Genomic DNA, 13,594 nt, shown 5'->3' with positions numbered 1-13,594 from the left:
CGGCTTTGTCCCTGCTTGAGAATGGACCCTTAGGCTGATGCCGTCACAGGGCCGACTGTTTGTTAGTTGTGGTGTCTGACCGACATGTGGGCCCTTATGGACTCAGTGGGCCCTTATTAGCGCAAAGGGCCCTCTGGCTGGCACTGAAGTGCCTGGCCCTTTGGGACGGAGCCTCTGAATGAGACCTCCGGCAGGCCTTTCGGGCCCATCGGGCCCTCAAATCAGCGGGCCCTTAATCGTAGGGAGAGGGGGGGGCACGTGGCCCTGTGTCCCCCCGCCTGCACTACTGGTGCAAGTTCAATGCAACACAACAAAGCGAATAAAACAAACATCTTCTGAAAAACGTCAGTAGTGTACCACACTTGAACCGTTACCAAATCCTCCCAGTGATATCACCTGTTTTAATATTTTCACAAAACTAATAAAAAAGCTCTTGAGTGTAGAGCAAAGTAAAAGACTTTAACCGCACCCGGGGATGTTCAAGGCCGGTGACTCGATAGCCTTGGCCGGTATGTGACGAAACCCGAACAGGCTCGCAGCGGGCCGTCCTGGGATCATCTGTACTTTCACCGAGGAGTGCTCCCTGGTGGTACGTATTGATTGGCATGTGGAGCTGATCCCTGCCATTCATCACGTCATGTATAGCATGTGTTGATGTGCAAAGGCAGAAGGATGAGTTTTGATATGCGGGGCATCACCGGGGTGCCGTGGATCTAGTGTCGTAACATCGCGCATTTTTTAGAAATGGGGTCTGGGCTGTTGCGAATCGTGAGTTTTTGTTCCTGGTCATTGACCGTCAATATACTGATAAGCACTGATGAAACGACGATGTAGAGGAAACATCGAGTACATACCATCAATATAGCCAATGTTTTCTCTTTAATGCTGTCTAACAGGCACATCCTTCCTGGCTGCTGATATATTTATGCATTTGAGTCTTCAGGTAATCATTTCCTACATGATGTGCATCATCAAAATGAGTAATTTAGAATGAGAATTCTGAACTTATAATGCAAACAATGAAGCAATAGGAGTTGGAGACATTTCTTGCTGATATGAAGGGACTGGAGTGCCCTGGTTTGTGGATGGGGTTTATCACTTGCTTGAAAGCTCCTCCGCTTTAAATACGCTAGGCTGGAGGTGCTGATAAATATTTGCTTGTTGTGAGGTTACCCCATCATTGTATTTTTCTCATCTCCCTGCATTTTATGATTTTATTTTCAGTCTTCCATTTGTGTTGTCAAAGCTAATTACTCGGAGACTATGGTGTTATCTTCTCTAGTTGTGTTGTTTTGTTCACTAAATTATGCTGCTCTTCCACAAAATTGCATTGGCAATTTAACAAGAGAACAAGATATGTATAGAATGTTGACTATTGTTTTACCTAGCTGCCCCAGGCTGCATCATAATGCTGCAAATGTTTCACTGGACTTTTATTAAATTTAACTCATAGTCACAGCCATAGCATCTGCAGGAAACAGCAAGCAAAAAATGCTCTGCTGATGAGACATATTTGGAGGGCTTACCTGCTGTCAAGGATAGACTTTCACCCCATGCAGTCACAGTGACACAGAATTCTACATGAAACCCCCCTGGCACTAGGGGGTTAAGGGTTATAATGATTTGTTATCTTATGTTTTGTGCATGGAACATCATAGGGTCATCCTTAAATTTTGCTACAGATTAGGTTCTGCTGCCACTGGCTCCTCTCTCCTCACCTGCTGCTCTGGTATCAGGAGCCCTGCTTCCTCCAGCTCCTCTCTCCTCACTTGCCACTCTGGTATCAGTAGTCTTGCTGCCTCTGGCTCCTCTCTCCTCACCTGCTGCTCTGGTATCAGGAGCCCTGCTGCCTCCAGCTCCTTTCCCCTCACCTGCTGCTCTGGTATCAGTAGTCCTGCTGCTTCTGGCTCCTCTCTCCTCACTTGCTACTCTGGTATCAGGAGCCCTGCTTCCTCTGGCTCCTCTCTCCTCACCTGCTGCTCTGGTATCAGGAGCCCTGCTTCCTCCAGCTCCTCTCTCCTCACCTGCTACTCAGGTATTAGCGGTTCTGCTGCCTCTGGCTTCTCTCTCCTCTTCTGCTACCTTGGTACCAGTAGTTGTGCTGCCTCGGGCTCCTCTCACCTCTCCTGCTCCTCTGGTATCAGTGGCCAATTTGGCCACCACCCAGTTAAAACAGTTTGCCTGGAGCCTGTGCCTGGTTGTCATAAATATGATAATTCATTGAGACACTATTAGTTGTGTGACTGGAATGGGATGCATCAAAGATGCAGCCTTGCAGGTGTTGATTAGCTACCTTGTTTATAATGATAACCTGTGACACCTGGGTGGATAGTTTTACAAACAATAGCCACAAATGCATGCAGAGATTAATGCATTGGATGATGGTGGTAGGCAGCATAGCCCAGCTGTATGGTTGACTCTACCTGTCTGATGTTACTGAGAGACCATGCAGCCACAGTTGGAGATGATGGTGGCTGCCAGAGCCAGCTCATAATGTAAGCTCCATGCATGTGTAAAGCTGAAGGGACTGACCAATGGTCCCCTCAACAGCCAGCTTGTAACATCTGCCCTGAATGCTCATAGGACAGAAGAGATCAGACAATGTCAGCAGCCAGTCGGCTGAGCTGGGCGGCCGTGTCGCTGCTGGTGGTGCTGCTGGCCATCTGGTACCGGCAGCCAGCGGACCAGCTGGACGCCGTGCTGGACAGCCTGCTTCGCGCCGAGCAGCTGACGCTGACGCCGCCGGCCGCCCGGCCGCGGCCGCGCGTCGCTGTTGGCTACGGCGGCTGCATGGACCTGTTCGCACGCGCGCTGCACGTGCTGGACGGCGGCAAGTGCGCCGTGCGCGCCAGCCACCACGGCTTCCTGCACGATCGCGTCCAGCTGCATCAGACGTTCCTCTACTTCTTCCAGCACGGCGCCGCCGCCGAGTGAGTACCCGCGGACCAGACGCGGCGATGAATTCACGGATTATGTCATGGCGTTTTGCTGCTGTGATTGCGAGCGTCGCAGCCACTCCAACGCGGCCGGGGAATATGAAGACACAGCTGGAACCACGGCCATGTTGTAGCTGTGTGGGTAATTGTTGGCTGAAAGTAACGCCCAGGACTTTACATGAAACATTTTGTATCATTCTTGGATCCACTGCACTTCTCTGAGCCACCTTTTGACCAGTCATGCTTATTAAATCTGCCAGAACTGTGTCATACATAACCCGGGCCGCCAGGTCATGCCATCATGTATTTTAAAAAAACCCATACCAACAAGGAGTATATGTGTGGATTGTGTATGTCCCATAATAACATCTTATTTGTAATACGGATGAACGCATAGTTGGTTCCACTAGTAGGACAATTTGTCCCATCATTGTCAATGATGATGCTGATAAAACGCTGGGTATTCAGGAGCACAGTTTGTTGCTCTTTTCTCCATCTCTTCGATGCCTTCCAGTGGGGCCGTTTTGTTCGCGCCGGTGTGCCGCTGTCTCCCCTAGTGTTCCATGGCACCTCCCTGCGCCGGACGGCCTCCCGACGCCGCCCTCCGTGCCTCAGACGGTACGTCTCGGACGCGGACCTGTTTCGCCGAGCTGGTGGCGGCGGCTCGCAGTGCGCCCGATGCCCGCTACGTGGTGGGCGGCAACGCGCCCGTGATGGCGGCCCGGTTCGCGCGCGAGGGGCTGCTCGGTGCTGCTGGGCAGCGGCCGCTACCCGGGCCAGCAGGTGCCCGAGGACGTGCGCGTGGTGGGGCCGGAGGCGGCGCGACCCGACGTCCACCTGATCCTCGAGTACGGCGCCGACGCCAGCTGGTGCGGCCACCACCACCACCCGCGCCAACAGGTGAGCCCGCCCCTCCGCACCGACCAATGCCGGCGGCAGGGTGGTGCAGCTCGGCACCGCTCCTTTTCGTGGGGCAATAGAAGTCGAGTGGTTATTATCGAGGCGTCAGATGATAGGTGGCTGGGGCAATGGCGAATGAGCGGAAGGTCTGCACTGTCCCAGATGTTGACTGCGAAATTAAAGACGGGAATTATGTGTATAGCTTTGCGTATATGTTTCAGGTTTATTATTCACAGCGACGTGGCCAATCCCACGATCTCTGCTCTGGAGGATTTCGGCGAGGCCTTGAAGAAGTTTGACCCGGACCTGCTCGTGGTCTCGGGACTCCAGATGATGGATAACTTCCCATTCGAGAAGGGTGAGAACCCGACGTTTGGCTACCGCCACCGGCTACATCGCGCCATATGATTTTCTGGCGGACTCGGGTGTAGGTCCAACAGGGCCAATGAGGCCATGCATGGACCAACATGAGTTTCTGCCATGGCCGGCTGTATCAGTCTATTCTGCCCTCCCCAGTGGCTGGCTGCTCTGCCTTTCCGTCTCCACTGGCTGGCTGTTTTTGCCTCCCCCCTCCCCACTGGCTGGCCGTTCTGCCTCTCCCCTCCCCCCACTGGCTGGCTGTTCTGCCCCCCCCCCCCCCTCACCGGGACCCCACGGAGCGGCTGCTGCCGACAGGCGCGCGGCCCGAGCGCCTGCGCCTGCTGCGGGACCAGATGCGCTCGCAGCCGGCCCGCACCAAGATCCACTTCGAGATGGCCAGCTTCGCTGACACCGGCTTGCTGCGCGAGATGATGCAGATGGTCACGCCTTACGTCGACTCCATGGGCATGAACGAACAGGTGAAGTGACGCAGCAGCCGGCGCCCCGCGCGAGCCGGCCGGGTGCCGGTGCGCCGCCCGTGTACGATGTTGGCGAGTGATTTGAACGCGTTTAGGTACGCAGCAGCCGTATCCAGTCGTCAACTAGTTGAGAAATGCAATGGGTGATAGCTGCTTGATAGAAAAACTGGTGAGCAGCGAGGGAAGAAGTACACCAGCCGTGGTGAAATCGCCGGAGCCCTAGCGTCTGACTGTACATTGTTGCTTGAAGTCTTGTAGGTTCAAAGGCGAGTCGAAGCAAACATTTTTCGACATGCTCCGTCATTGCGTTGGATAGAGGCGGGGGTAAAGTCTAAAAAGTGGGAAAGCGGGTGAGTAACGCACAACTGTGTGATCGCAACCGCAGGTGGTGCAGGCCTGATGGTCTGAAATTTTGCCCCTTCTCGCCGCCGGCGTCAATTGGTAACAGCAGTTACTTAGGCCCCGAGTCGCGTGCAAAAAGAGATGGGCCAGGTGGCGGTGCCAGTTGCGGTATTGATCTTTGGGTGTTTTCGTGTTATCGGTAGATCCGTGCGATTATGTTGTTAGCTCTCCTTCTTTGAACGGAGGATGGTTATGCGTGTGCGGTGATGCCCTGGTGGTACTGATGTGTGCGCACCGGGTGAAAAATCATCGAACATCGTGCCGGTGGCGCTGGGGAGTCTTCTTTCGACATCGGTGCGGCCCTATAGTGCGCCCGTTGACCGCCGGCCACCCCGCTGCCGCAGGAGCTGCCGAACCTGCACAGCATGGTGCTGTACGGCAACGTGAGCCTGGTGTCAGACGCCAACCCGCGCGTCGCCACCGTGCTGGACCAGATGCGCACCGTCATGAGGTACGGGCCGTTCTCAGGTCGCCCTGCGGACGGGGGGGGGGGGGGAAGCGCACCCCCCACCGGGGCAGATAACTCGCTACTACAGCACTGCTGCGGCCAGGCATGCAGCCACTATGGCGACTTCTGGAATGGCAAGAGTTAAAAAGCGGCGCAGAATTGTAATGGCGGCCTTTCATTTCGAGGTTGGTTCTTTTTTTGTAATTTGCGTGCAGACACCGAGTACATCCGTCCGCCATGGGATAGACGATAAACCGGTCTGGCTTAACGGGTCTGGATGAATCTGACGATGAACCGGTCAGCTAAGTTCTGGGTTTATCACTGCACTTACAAATGGGTTCTCTGTGAAGATTCCGTGCCGTCCATCTGGTGCGGCGCCTACCGTCCCGTCTGCGCCGGGCCACCGCGGAGCGCGGTGCCGGCCCGATGAGTCGGCCAGCGCAGCCGGATCGATCGCTGCTCATGCGTGGCAGGTGTGGCCCTGGGCTACACCTGTTCAAGGCCGCACAGTCCATCTGCGAGGTGTGCGCCGTAATGAGCCCGCCGAAAACGCCACTAATGGAAGCAGACGGCCACGCCAATAAAACCACCTTTCCGTCGTCCAAGGGTTCTGTCTCCCCCCGCTATTTTAAATCCAAGGCTTTCGGCTTTACAGTTATTATTAATGACATTATCGTTCCCACATTCAGCAGTGAACAAAACTGCCTGCGCTGAATCTGTCCGGGTGTGGCCATTTTGCAGTGGCCGTGGCCTCAGTGCGTCAGCCAGTCGAGGCGGCTTAAGGAGACTTAAGTCGTCCATTCCATGCTCAGACCTACGACGAATGTAGCGCTCCTAGACGGGCGAGTGGCCCAGAAAAAATCATTCGAATAAGGATACACGCGGTGTGCGTTCAAGTGCAAGTTATGTGTTTGTTCAGTTGTCGTAATCCACATGTGGCTGCAGTCTGGCTGTGGTGTCGAATGCCGCCGTACATTGGAGTGACTGGCCACAGGCGCAGCCGTCCCCGCAGCTCGGCCGCCGGCAGCCCCGGCTGACTGCGGCGCTGCGTGCGCTGCCGACAGGGTGCTGGGTGAGGAGGCGCCGGCCGAGCCCGGCCGCCGGCCGCTCTCTCGCCTGCACGTGCACACGCTGGCCTTCCAGGCCATCATGACGCGCCGCGACGGCATCTGGAGCAACTCGATGTCGGCGGCGGCGCGCGCCTCACTCACCGCCCACCGCCACATCTGCGGCACGAAACAGGTACGCCGCCGGCCCGGGCCGGGACGGAACGCGGGTCTGGTGCTGTTGGGCCGGTCAGCTGGAACGCAGTGAGGGTGCATCAGAGGACTCAGCCAAACGTCACCGCAGCCGCGCTAGCTGTATATTTTAACCGTGCGCGAGAGGAGATCAGATGACACTCGGTGTCGCCGCCCCCCCCCCCCCCCCCCCCATCCTATAAGGAGGCGGTTCGCCGTAGGGAGGCTGTTGGGTTTGACTGCTCGGCCGTGCCGCGAGCCGGCTGCCGCCCGACGTTGGCCGTGGTCCGGCGGCTGATCGGCCTCCCGCTGCGCCGCCAGGTGGACACAAGAAAGGCGCGCCTCATCATGGACGAGAGCTTCTCAGTGTCTGGCGAGCCGGGCAGCCGACGGGTGCCGTTCGACCCGGCCCGGCCTGTCAGCTGCTGGAACGAGGGACTCTACGAGGTGCATAGCGAGCGACAGGGACTTTTGCCCGGCGCTGCTCAGCTTATGGGACGTGCGCCGTAACTGATGGGTCCTGTATATCTTATTCGTGTGGAAGTTATTTTTGCCATGCGGCGGAGACACACCCGAGTTCTTGGGCAAAGGTGTGCTGTGACGAGCTGAGGTTTGCCTCATCGCCCTGCACGCGACTGGCGCCATCTTTCGGATGAGGGTGGCCCCAGTGACGGCCGTCTGTTGTGCGGTGGTGCTGCGCGTCTGCGTGACCGCTGCCTCGTTTCGCGCTCCGCCCGTGCCACTCCCGACGCGCACCCCGGTGGATCGTCCCCACGCTCAGTATACGCCCTGTTCCAGATGTGCGTGGCGCCTGTGCTGGTCTGCACGGAGGTGTACCAGACGGCGGGCGGCGGCGACAACATCTCGTCGGCCGGCCTGGTGCCGCAGATCCTCTGACGGGCGGCTGAGGAACATGCCGGCCCGCTGTTGGCTGACGCGGCCTGGCGGCGGGGGCCGCGCCGGCTCGCAGCCGGCCGGGAACGGCCGGGACGGTTGGCTTTGTCCCGTCCGGACAAGCGTTGCACGAGGAGATTGTGCGAAGATGCCAGTTGGGACCAACAGGTCGGTGGTTTCCAAGCAGATTAGGTGGCCTTTTTTCGAGTTGTTTGGAATGGGCACCGAAATTAACGTCTCGGGGTGAAGCGTACCGTGATATGGGGCGAATACTGAGCTCAGCACCAGACGCGGCGTGCCAGTCGCCTCGTCGCCGAATGTGGTCAAAGTTCAGGTAAGATCGCCAGCTCGTTAAACTAGTCTTGACTATCAAAATGCTGTGGCTTTTGCCAAGTGATCAGGGCTGTTGTTCGGTTGGGAGGGGTGCGGCTCGCCACGTGACCGGACCATCCCGCTCGCTGCGCCTGTCGGAGGTGGCAGCGCGCTGAAACGAAGCGTCACGACATGGTCATCTCCCGGTGATATGTTCAATGGACGGTGCCGTCCGTGATACGTTGTCTTCGCTCGTATGTGCACGTGTCCACCCATTTGTGACCCCTGGGGTCATCCAACGCGATGAAATCGGGCAGCAAGCGGGCGATCAGGGTACTTACTTTAAGCAAAATGCGGGGCGGACCCGGATTGAGTGCCATCATTCCAAACGCTGCGCAGTCTGCCACGCCGGGACGCATCGTTTATTTGACCAGCCAGTCATCCATTCCGCTACGGCCGGGGGTTGGATTCCCATTTCAGCACGGTGTGCATTATTTTCTGTATCCGTTTGTGTTCGGCGCGCCCGCGCAATAGAAGTGACGAAATACTGTTGTGTCTACCAGCCCTATGCCCACGTGCGCGATGCGGTAATAGACAAACGCAACCACGCCGAATTCTCGCACAACGACCCTCCAAAGACACCCGCTCTGACGTCTTTATATTCGTGTCACCAACTCTCATAGATAAAGATATCAAACAATTTGCAAAACTACATGATAATATAACGTGCGGCGGCGCGCCATTGGGGCGAGCCGCCGGTAAGCCGCCGCGCGCCGCCCCCACGGGCAGCGCGCGTGGCGTCATCAGCTAAAACGGGGCTCGGCCAGCGGAGCCCCACCGCGCGCCGGGGGAATGGGAGGGCGAGGTAGTGGGCGCCACCGGCGGCGCTCAGCCGAGGCCCGCCACCTCTGAAGACTCGGGGACGCTGCGGGGGTCCGCGCACGGCGGCAGACGGCCCGCTCGGGCCAGTTGTCGGCGGCGTCGGCTAAGGACGTGAACTGAGAACCGGGGCTGTGTCGGGTCGGGCGGTGCGGGGCCGCGGGCTGACCGGCAGCCCGGCCGCTCGTAGACAGGTCAGCAGGAACTCTCGGTGCAGACAGGCGTGGGTGTTGTGACGGGCAGCGGACAGCTGACAAACGCTGTCCGCCGTCCGCTGAGGGTTAGAGGGCCGGGCCGCCGTGCCACGGCCGGGCAGTGTCAGATGCTCGGCTAGCTGGCAGCCGCGCGTGGCAGGCTGCCGCCTCACGCGTAGTAGGATGGTGACACCAGCAGGTCGGTGAGCACCGTCAGCTGATCATCGGTGAACTTCTGCCGGTGCTGGCGCCAGTTCTCGTGGTGCGTCCGCTTGAAGTTCATCATGGTCTTGCGGATCGTGGTCTGAAACGGAACACAGTGAAATGGAAGACAAGACGACACTATTGCCACGTCACGGATCAGTTGCGCCTCTGATCAGTCCTCTTCGCCTCTGAATGACCAGGAACCAGGGCAAAGCGATCATCCCTTCAGAGCACTACGGTAAAAGCCGGCGCGTCGCTCCACGGAAATGCACCCAACTTTTACATCATACGCGCAACGCACATGGCGCGTATGCTAACACAAATGCTTGTTGAGAGGCGGCTCCCGAGACAGCCAGACAGCCATAAACAGCACCGAACAGTGGACACATCGCGTAACTCTCTCAGACGAGATGATAACGATGGCCGCCTACGCGACGTCAGCTCACTGTAGCCACACACGCGCCAAAGGCAGTGCAAGGTGTTGACCCGCAATACGAGCGCCATTCCTCTGTCGTGCCCCAGCTATGCGGGCTGCACGGACGTTGGTTGTGTAACGACCCAGCTGTCGGTATGGCGACTCACCTGTATGGGAGGTGGCTCGGTATGGCGACTCACCTGTGTGAGAGGTGGCTCGGTATGACGACTCACCTGTATGGGAGGCGGCTCGGTATGGCCGCTCGCCTGTATGGGAGCTGGCTCGGTGTGACGACTAGGCTGTATGGGAGGCGGCTCGGTATGGCGGCTCACCTGTATGGGAGGTGGCTCGGTATGACGACTAGGCTGTATGGGAGGCGGCTCGGTATGGCCGCTCGCCTGTATGGGAGCTGGCTCGGTGTGACGACTAGGCTGTATGGGAGGCGGCTCGGTATGGCGGCTCACCTGTATGGGAGGTGGCTCGGTATGACGACTAGGCTGTATGGGAGGCGGCCCGGTATGACGACTCACCAGTATGGGAGGCGGCTCGGTGTGGCGGCTTACCTGTATGGGGGGCGGGTCGTTGACGTGGTCGCCGAGGATCATCAGCGTCTGCGGCAGGTGCTCTGGCACGTCGTACGGCGCCGCGTTGACGAAGGCGCACAGGCCGAGCACGCCGGTGTGCCGCTGCCGCAGCTGGGCCACGTGGTCGGCAGGGGTGGCACCGCGCTGGCGCAGTCTCGTGCCCGACATCTGCTCAAAGTCGGCCTGCCCAATGCACACACGAGATACAGGTCAGGTCAGGTCTCCACGGCAATAATACGCCGACCAGACTTGACCGACACCATATGTCGGTTGGAGGGTGACCAGGCACATACAAAGAAATCCGAATTTGGCTGAGTATGTGCCACAGATGATAAGAGCGGAGCAGAGCACATGTGCGTGGCAAGGGACATCAACTGAACTAAAAGAAAAAGAAACTGGATGAAGTGAATATAAATCGTCTAGACCTCCCTAAAGCCCGACTCTGGCGATCCACAAAGTTTCGTCCAATTGTTTCATGTACAACACTCCCCATTACGACCATATTCTGGTGAAGGGGTTCATGATTCCATGATGTCCAACATACTATTGAATTTCACATCAAGACCACTACCACGCGCCACGCTTCACAGTCAGCCCCAATTGGAGTTAGTATGCCGTCATCCTGCAAACCCCACGACGGGCGATACCGGACGCCGCTGTCTGCCGGCGGCCCGTCAGCTCAGGCGCCGGGAGGCGGGGCAGGGAGGGGCGGGGCGGGGCGTGCGGGCAGCCGGGGAGCGGTCACGGGTCGGCCGGCGGCTCGTCAGCCCAGGCGCCGGGAGGCGGGGCAGGGCGGAGCGTGCGGGCAGCCGGGGAGTGGTCACGGGTCGGCCGGCGGCCCGTCAGCTCAGGCGCCGGGAGGCGGGGCAGGGCGGGGCGTGCGGGCAGCCGGGGAGTGATCACGGGTCGGCCGGCGGCCCGTCAGCCAAGGCGCCGGGAGGTGGGGCAGGGCGGGGCGGGGCGTGCGGGCGGCCGGGGAGCGGTCACGGGTCGGCCGGTGGCCCGTCAGCCCAGGCGCCGGGAGGCGGGGCAGGGCGGGGCGTGCGGGCAGCCGGGGAGCGGTCACGGGTCGGCCGGCGGCCCGTCAGCCCAGGCGCCGGGAGGCGGGGCAGGGCGGGGCGGGGCGTGCGGGCAGCCGGGGAGCGGTCACGGGTCGGCCGGCGGCTCGTCAGCCCAGGCGCCGGGAGGCGGGGCAGGGCGGAGCGTGCGGGCAGCCGGGGAGTGGTCACGGGTCGGCCGGCGGCCCGTCAGCTCAGGCGCCGGGAGGCGGGGCAGGGCGGGGCGTGCGGGCAGCCGGGGAGTGATCACGGGTCGGCCGGCGGCCCGTCAGCCAAGGCGCCGGGAGGTGGGGCAGGGCGGGGCGGGGCGTGCGGGCGGCCGGGGAGCGGTCACGGGTCGGCCGGTGGCCCGTCAGCCCAGGCGCCGGGAGGCGGGGCAGGGCGGGGCGTGCGGGCAGCCGGGGAGCGGTCACGGGTCGGCCGGCGGCCCGTCAGCCCAGGCGCCGGGAGGCGGGGCAGGGCGGGGCGGGGCGTGCGGGCAGCCGGGGAGCGGCCACGGGTCGGTCGGCGGCCTGTGTGCGGCGCTCCTGCTCACCCGCAGCTGCTGCTGGCGGGCCTTGTCGATGAAGCCGCAGTGCAGCAGGCCCGAGAACACCTGGACAGCCATCTCGCGCACCTCCACGCGCTGGTCGTGGAGACCGCGTACCACCAGCTCCGTCACCTGGCGAGAGCACGCGTCAAGTCACGCTCGGCACAGACAGCCGCTACACGGGGCACACAGGCAGCCACCAACACCGCACGGTGCCGAGCCGCGGCAAGGCACAGAGTCACTGTGCGTGGCGTGATGCAGCACGACGCGCGGCTGCGCCTCGGGGCGCAGCCGCACCGCGATCACGACTGTACAGCGACGACACGCCGGCCGCAACGCCGCGTCCGCCGCGCGCGGCCCAGCCCGGCGACGCTGCACCACCACCACGCCGACCGGCTCTCACCGTGAGCGCCGCCGGCCCGTTGCGGAGCAGCAGGAACATGTTGTGGAAGGCGGCCGCCTGCAGGAACGCCAGGCCGGCCACGCGCACGCGCCAGTAGGCATGGCCCATGACGCGACCGACGGCCGCCAGCAGCGCCGCCATGGCCGCGCCGTCGTGCCGCAGCACTGCCAGCGCGTGCAGTGTCTGGCGGCGCACGAGGGCGTCAGCACGGAGACCAGGTTAGAGCGGGAGGGAAGGAACCGGAAAGACCCGAACGAACGATGCGCTCCAACGTCAGACATATAGCACCTTGTCGCTGCTGAGGTAATTTCTGATGATTGCAGCACTCTAAGTCCCGAAAAACACAGTGAGCCTCCGAAATGGCCCAGCATCGCTCCGCGGCCACGTCTGCACTGGCGCGCAGCTCTGACCGCGCAGCACGGGGCCCAGGCGCGGGGCGCCGGCGACACCGGCAGCCCGGCCCTGAGGGCCGGGAGCCGGGAGCCGGGCCGGCTCCGGCCGCTCCCCTCACCCGGACGCAGTCGGCCTGCAGGTCGCGGTCGATGTCGTACGACTCCATGGCGCACAGGTAGGGCAGCAGCTGCAGGTGCTTCGGACTGACGAAGCGCAGCAGGCGCGTGCTCGCGCCGCACAGCATGTACTGACACACTGCCGAGCACACACGCTCGTCAGCCGGCCGCAGTCGGCCGGCCGGAGCCGGGCGGCCGTCGACACCACACCAAGTCACGCACGTGGTCCGATCCAGCTGGTGTATGAGCGGGTCGACACGCCGACAAGCTTACTCTGGTGCACGTGGGCAGCAATCAGTCAGGAAGGAGCGCCACATCTCTATGGTCCCCGATCTGACAGTTTGGCAGGCAATATCTTACTTGACTTCCTCATTTCGAGGCAGAGACAAGACTTATGAATTAATCGAAATAAATACGCTCTGGTTTACGTGTACACCGTTAATGGTCCAGCATACCCAAAATAACCAGTGCCCGTGGTCGCTACCGTGTTAAAGTGAAAACATTTGTATCTCTGCCACCCATCATCATCATCATCATCATCATCATCATCATCATCATCATCATCATCATCATCATCACCATCATCATCGCCCCAACCACCACGCCTGCACCTCCCACGGGAGCGGTTTTGGAGCGCCATCAGACAGTAAGTGTGTGCCGGATGAGCGTGCGTGGTAACGGGAAGGGCCGGGACCCGCCGGCGCCCGGCGGCCACCCACCGGTCTGGAGGAGCCGGTGCGCCGTCTGGCGCTCGCTGCTCAGCGGCGCCGCTCCCGTCTCCGCCGCGCCGCCGTTGGCTGCAACAGAGCGGGTAGACCCGGCGTCACTGGCGCGGCCCCGGCCGTCGCAA

At 60.5% G+C, this 13,594-nt stretch overlaps 2 protein-coding genes across 4 annotated transcripts in view; one reads left to right on the top strand and one right to left on the bottom strand.

Moving 5' to 3' along the window:
* Positions 1 to 501: 501 nt before the first annotated feature.
* LOC119098672 (ADP-dependent glucokinase) lies at positions 502 to 8,516 on the top strand. Its single transcript, XM_037221660.1, has 10 exons — positions 502 to 589; positions 2,584 to 2,930; positions 3,552 to 3,605; positions 3,674 to 3,904; positions 4,058 to 4,194; positions 4,512 to 4,675; positions 5,422 to 5,528; positions 6,590 to 6,767; positions 7,085 to 7,210; positions 7,562 to 8,516. Exons 2-10 carry the CDS (start codon positions 2,602 to 2,604, stop codon positions 7,658 to 7,660), a joined length of 1,425 nt encoding a protein of 474 aa, XP_037077555.1. The 5' UTR covers positions 502 to 589; positions 2,584 to 2,601; the 3' UTR covers positions 7,661 to 8,516.
* A 98-nt stretch (positions 8,517 to 8,614) lies between these two features.
* The window catches only part of LOC119103523 (proteasome activator complex subunit 4), a 28,401-nt gene continuing 23,421 nt past the window's right edge, over positions 8,615 to 13,594 (bottom strand). For all 3 annotated transcript variants that reach the window (XM_037227121.1, XM_037227112.1, XM_037227105.1), the window contains exons 29-34: positions 13,464 to 13,541; positions 12,747 to 12,883; positions 12,236 to 12,418; positions 11,839 to 11,964; positions 10,225 to 10,428; positions 8,615 to 9,346 (exon numbers count right to left, since the gene is read on the bottom strand). In XM_037227121.1, coding sequence (XP_037083016.1) covers positions 9,212 to 9,346; positions 10,225 to 10,428; positions 11,839 to 11,964; positions 12,236 to 12,418; positions 12,747 to 12,883; positions 13,464 to 13,541 — 863 coding nt within the window. In that variant the 3' untranslated portion in view covers positions 8,615 to 9,211. The remainder of the gene's footprint in view (positions 9,347 to 10,224; positions 10,429 to 11,838; positions 11,965 to 12,235; positions 12,419 to 12,746; positions 12,884 to 13,463; positions 13,542 to 13,594) is intronic.

The sequence above is a fragment of the Pollicipes pollicipes genome, unplaced genomic scaffold (genome assembly GCF_011947565.3).
Source record: "Pollicipes pollicipes isolate AB1234 unplaced genomic scaffold, Ppol_2.1 Scaffold_2555;HRSCAF=2994_pilon_pilon_pilon, whole genome shotgun sequence".
In the NCBI taxonomy this organism is placed as follows: domain Eukaryota; kingdom Metazoa; phylum Arthropoda; class Thecostraca; order Pollicipedomorpha; family Pollicipedidae; genus Pollicipes; species Pollicipes pollicipes.
This window is presented reverse-complemented; position numbering and strand designations above follow the sequence as displayed.

Bases quoted from the DNA above. Each gene is read 5' to 3' on its own strand.
- LOC119098672 (XM_037221660.1), top strand. From the start codon at position 2,602: ATGTCAGCAGCCAGTCGGCTGAGCTGGGCGGCCGTGTCGCTGCTGGTG. The intron at 3,606-3,673 runs GTGCGCCCGATG...TTCGCGCGCGAG, and splicing joins GCTGGTGGCGGCGGCTCGCA to GGGCTGCTCGGTGCTGCTGG. The intron at 3,905-4,057 runs GTGGGGCAATAG...TATATGTTTCAG, and splicing joins GCTCGGCACCGCTCCTTTTC to GTTTATTATTCACAGCGACG.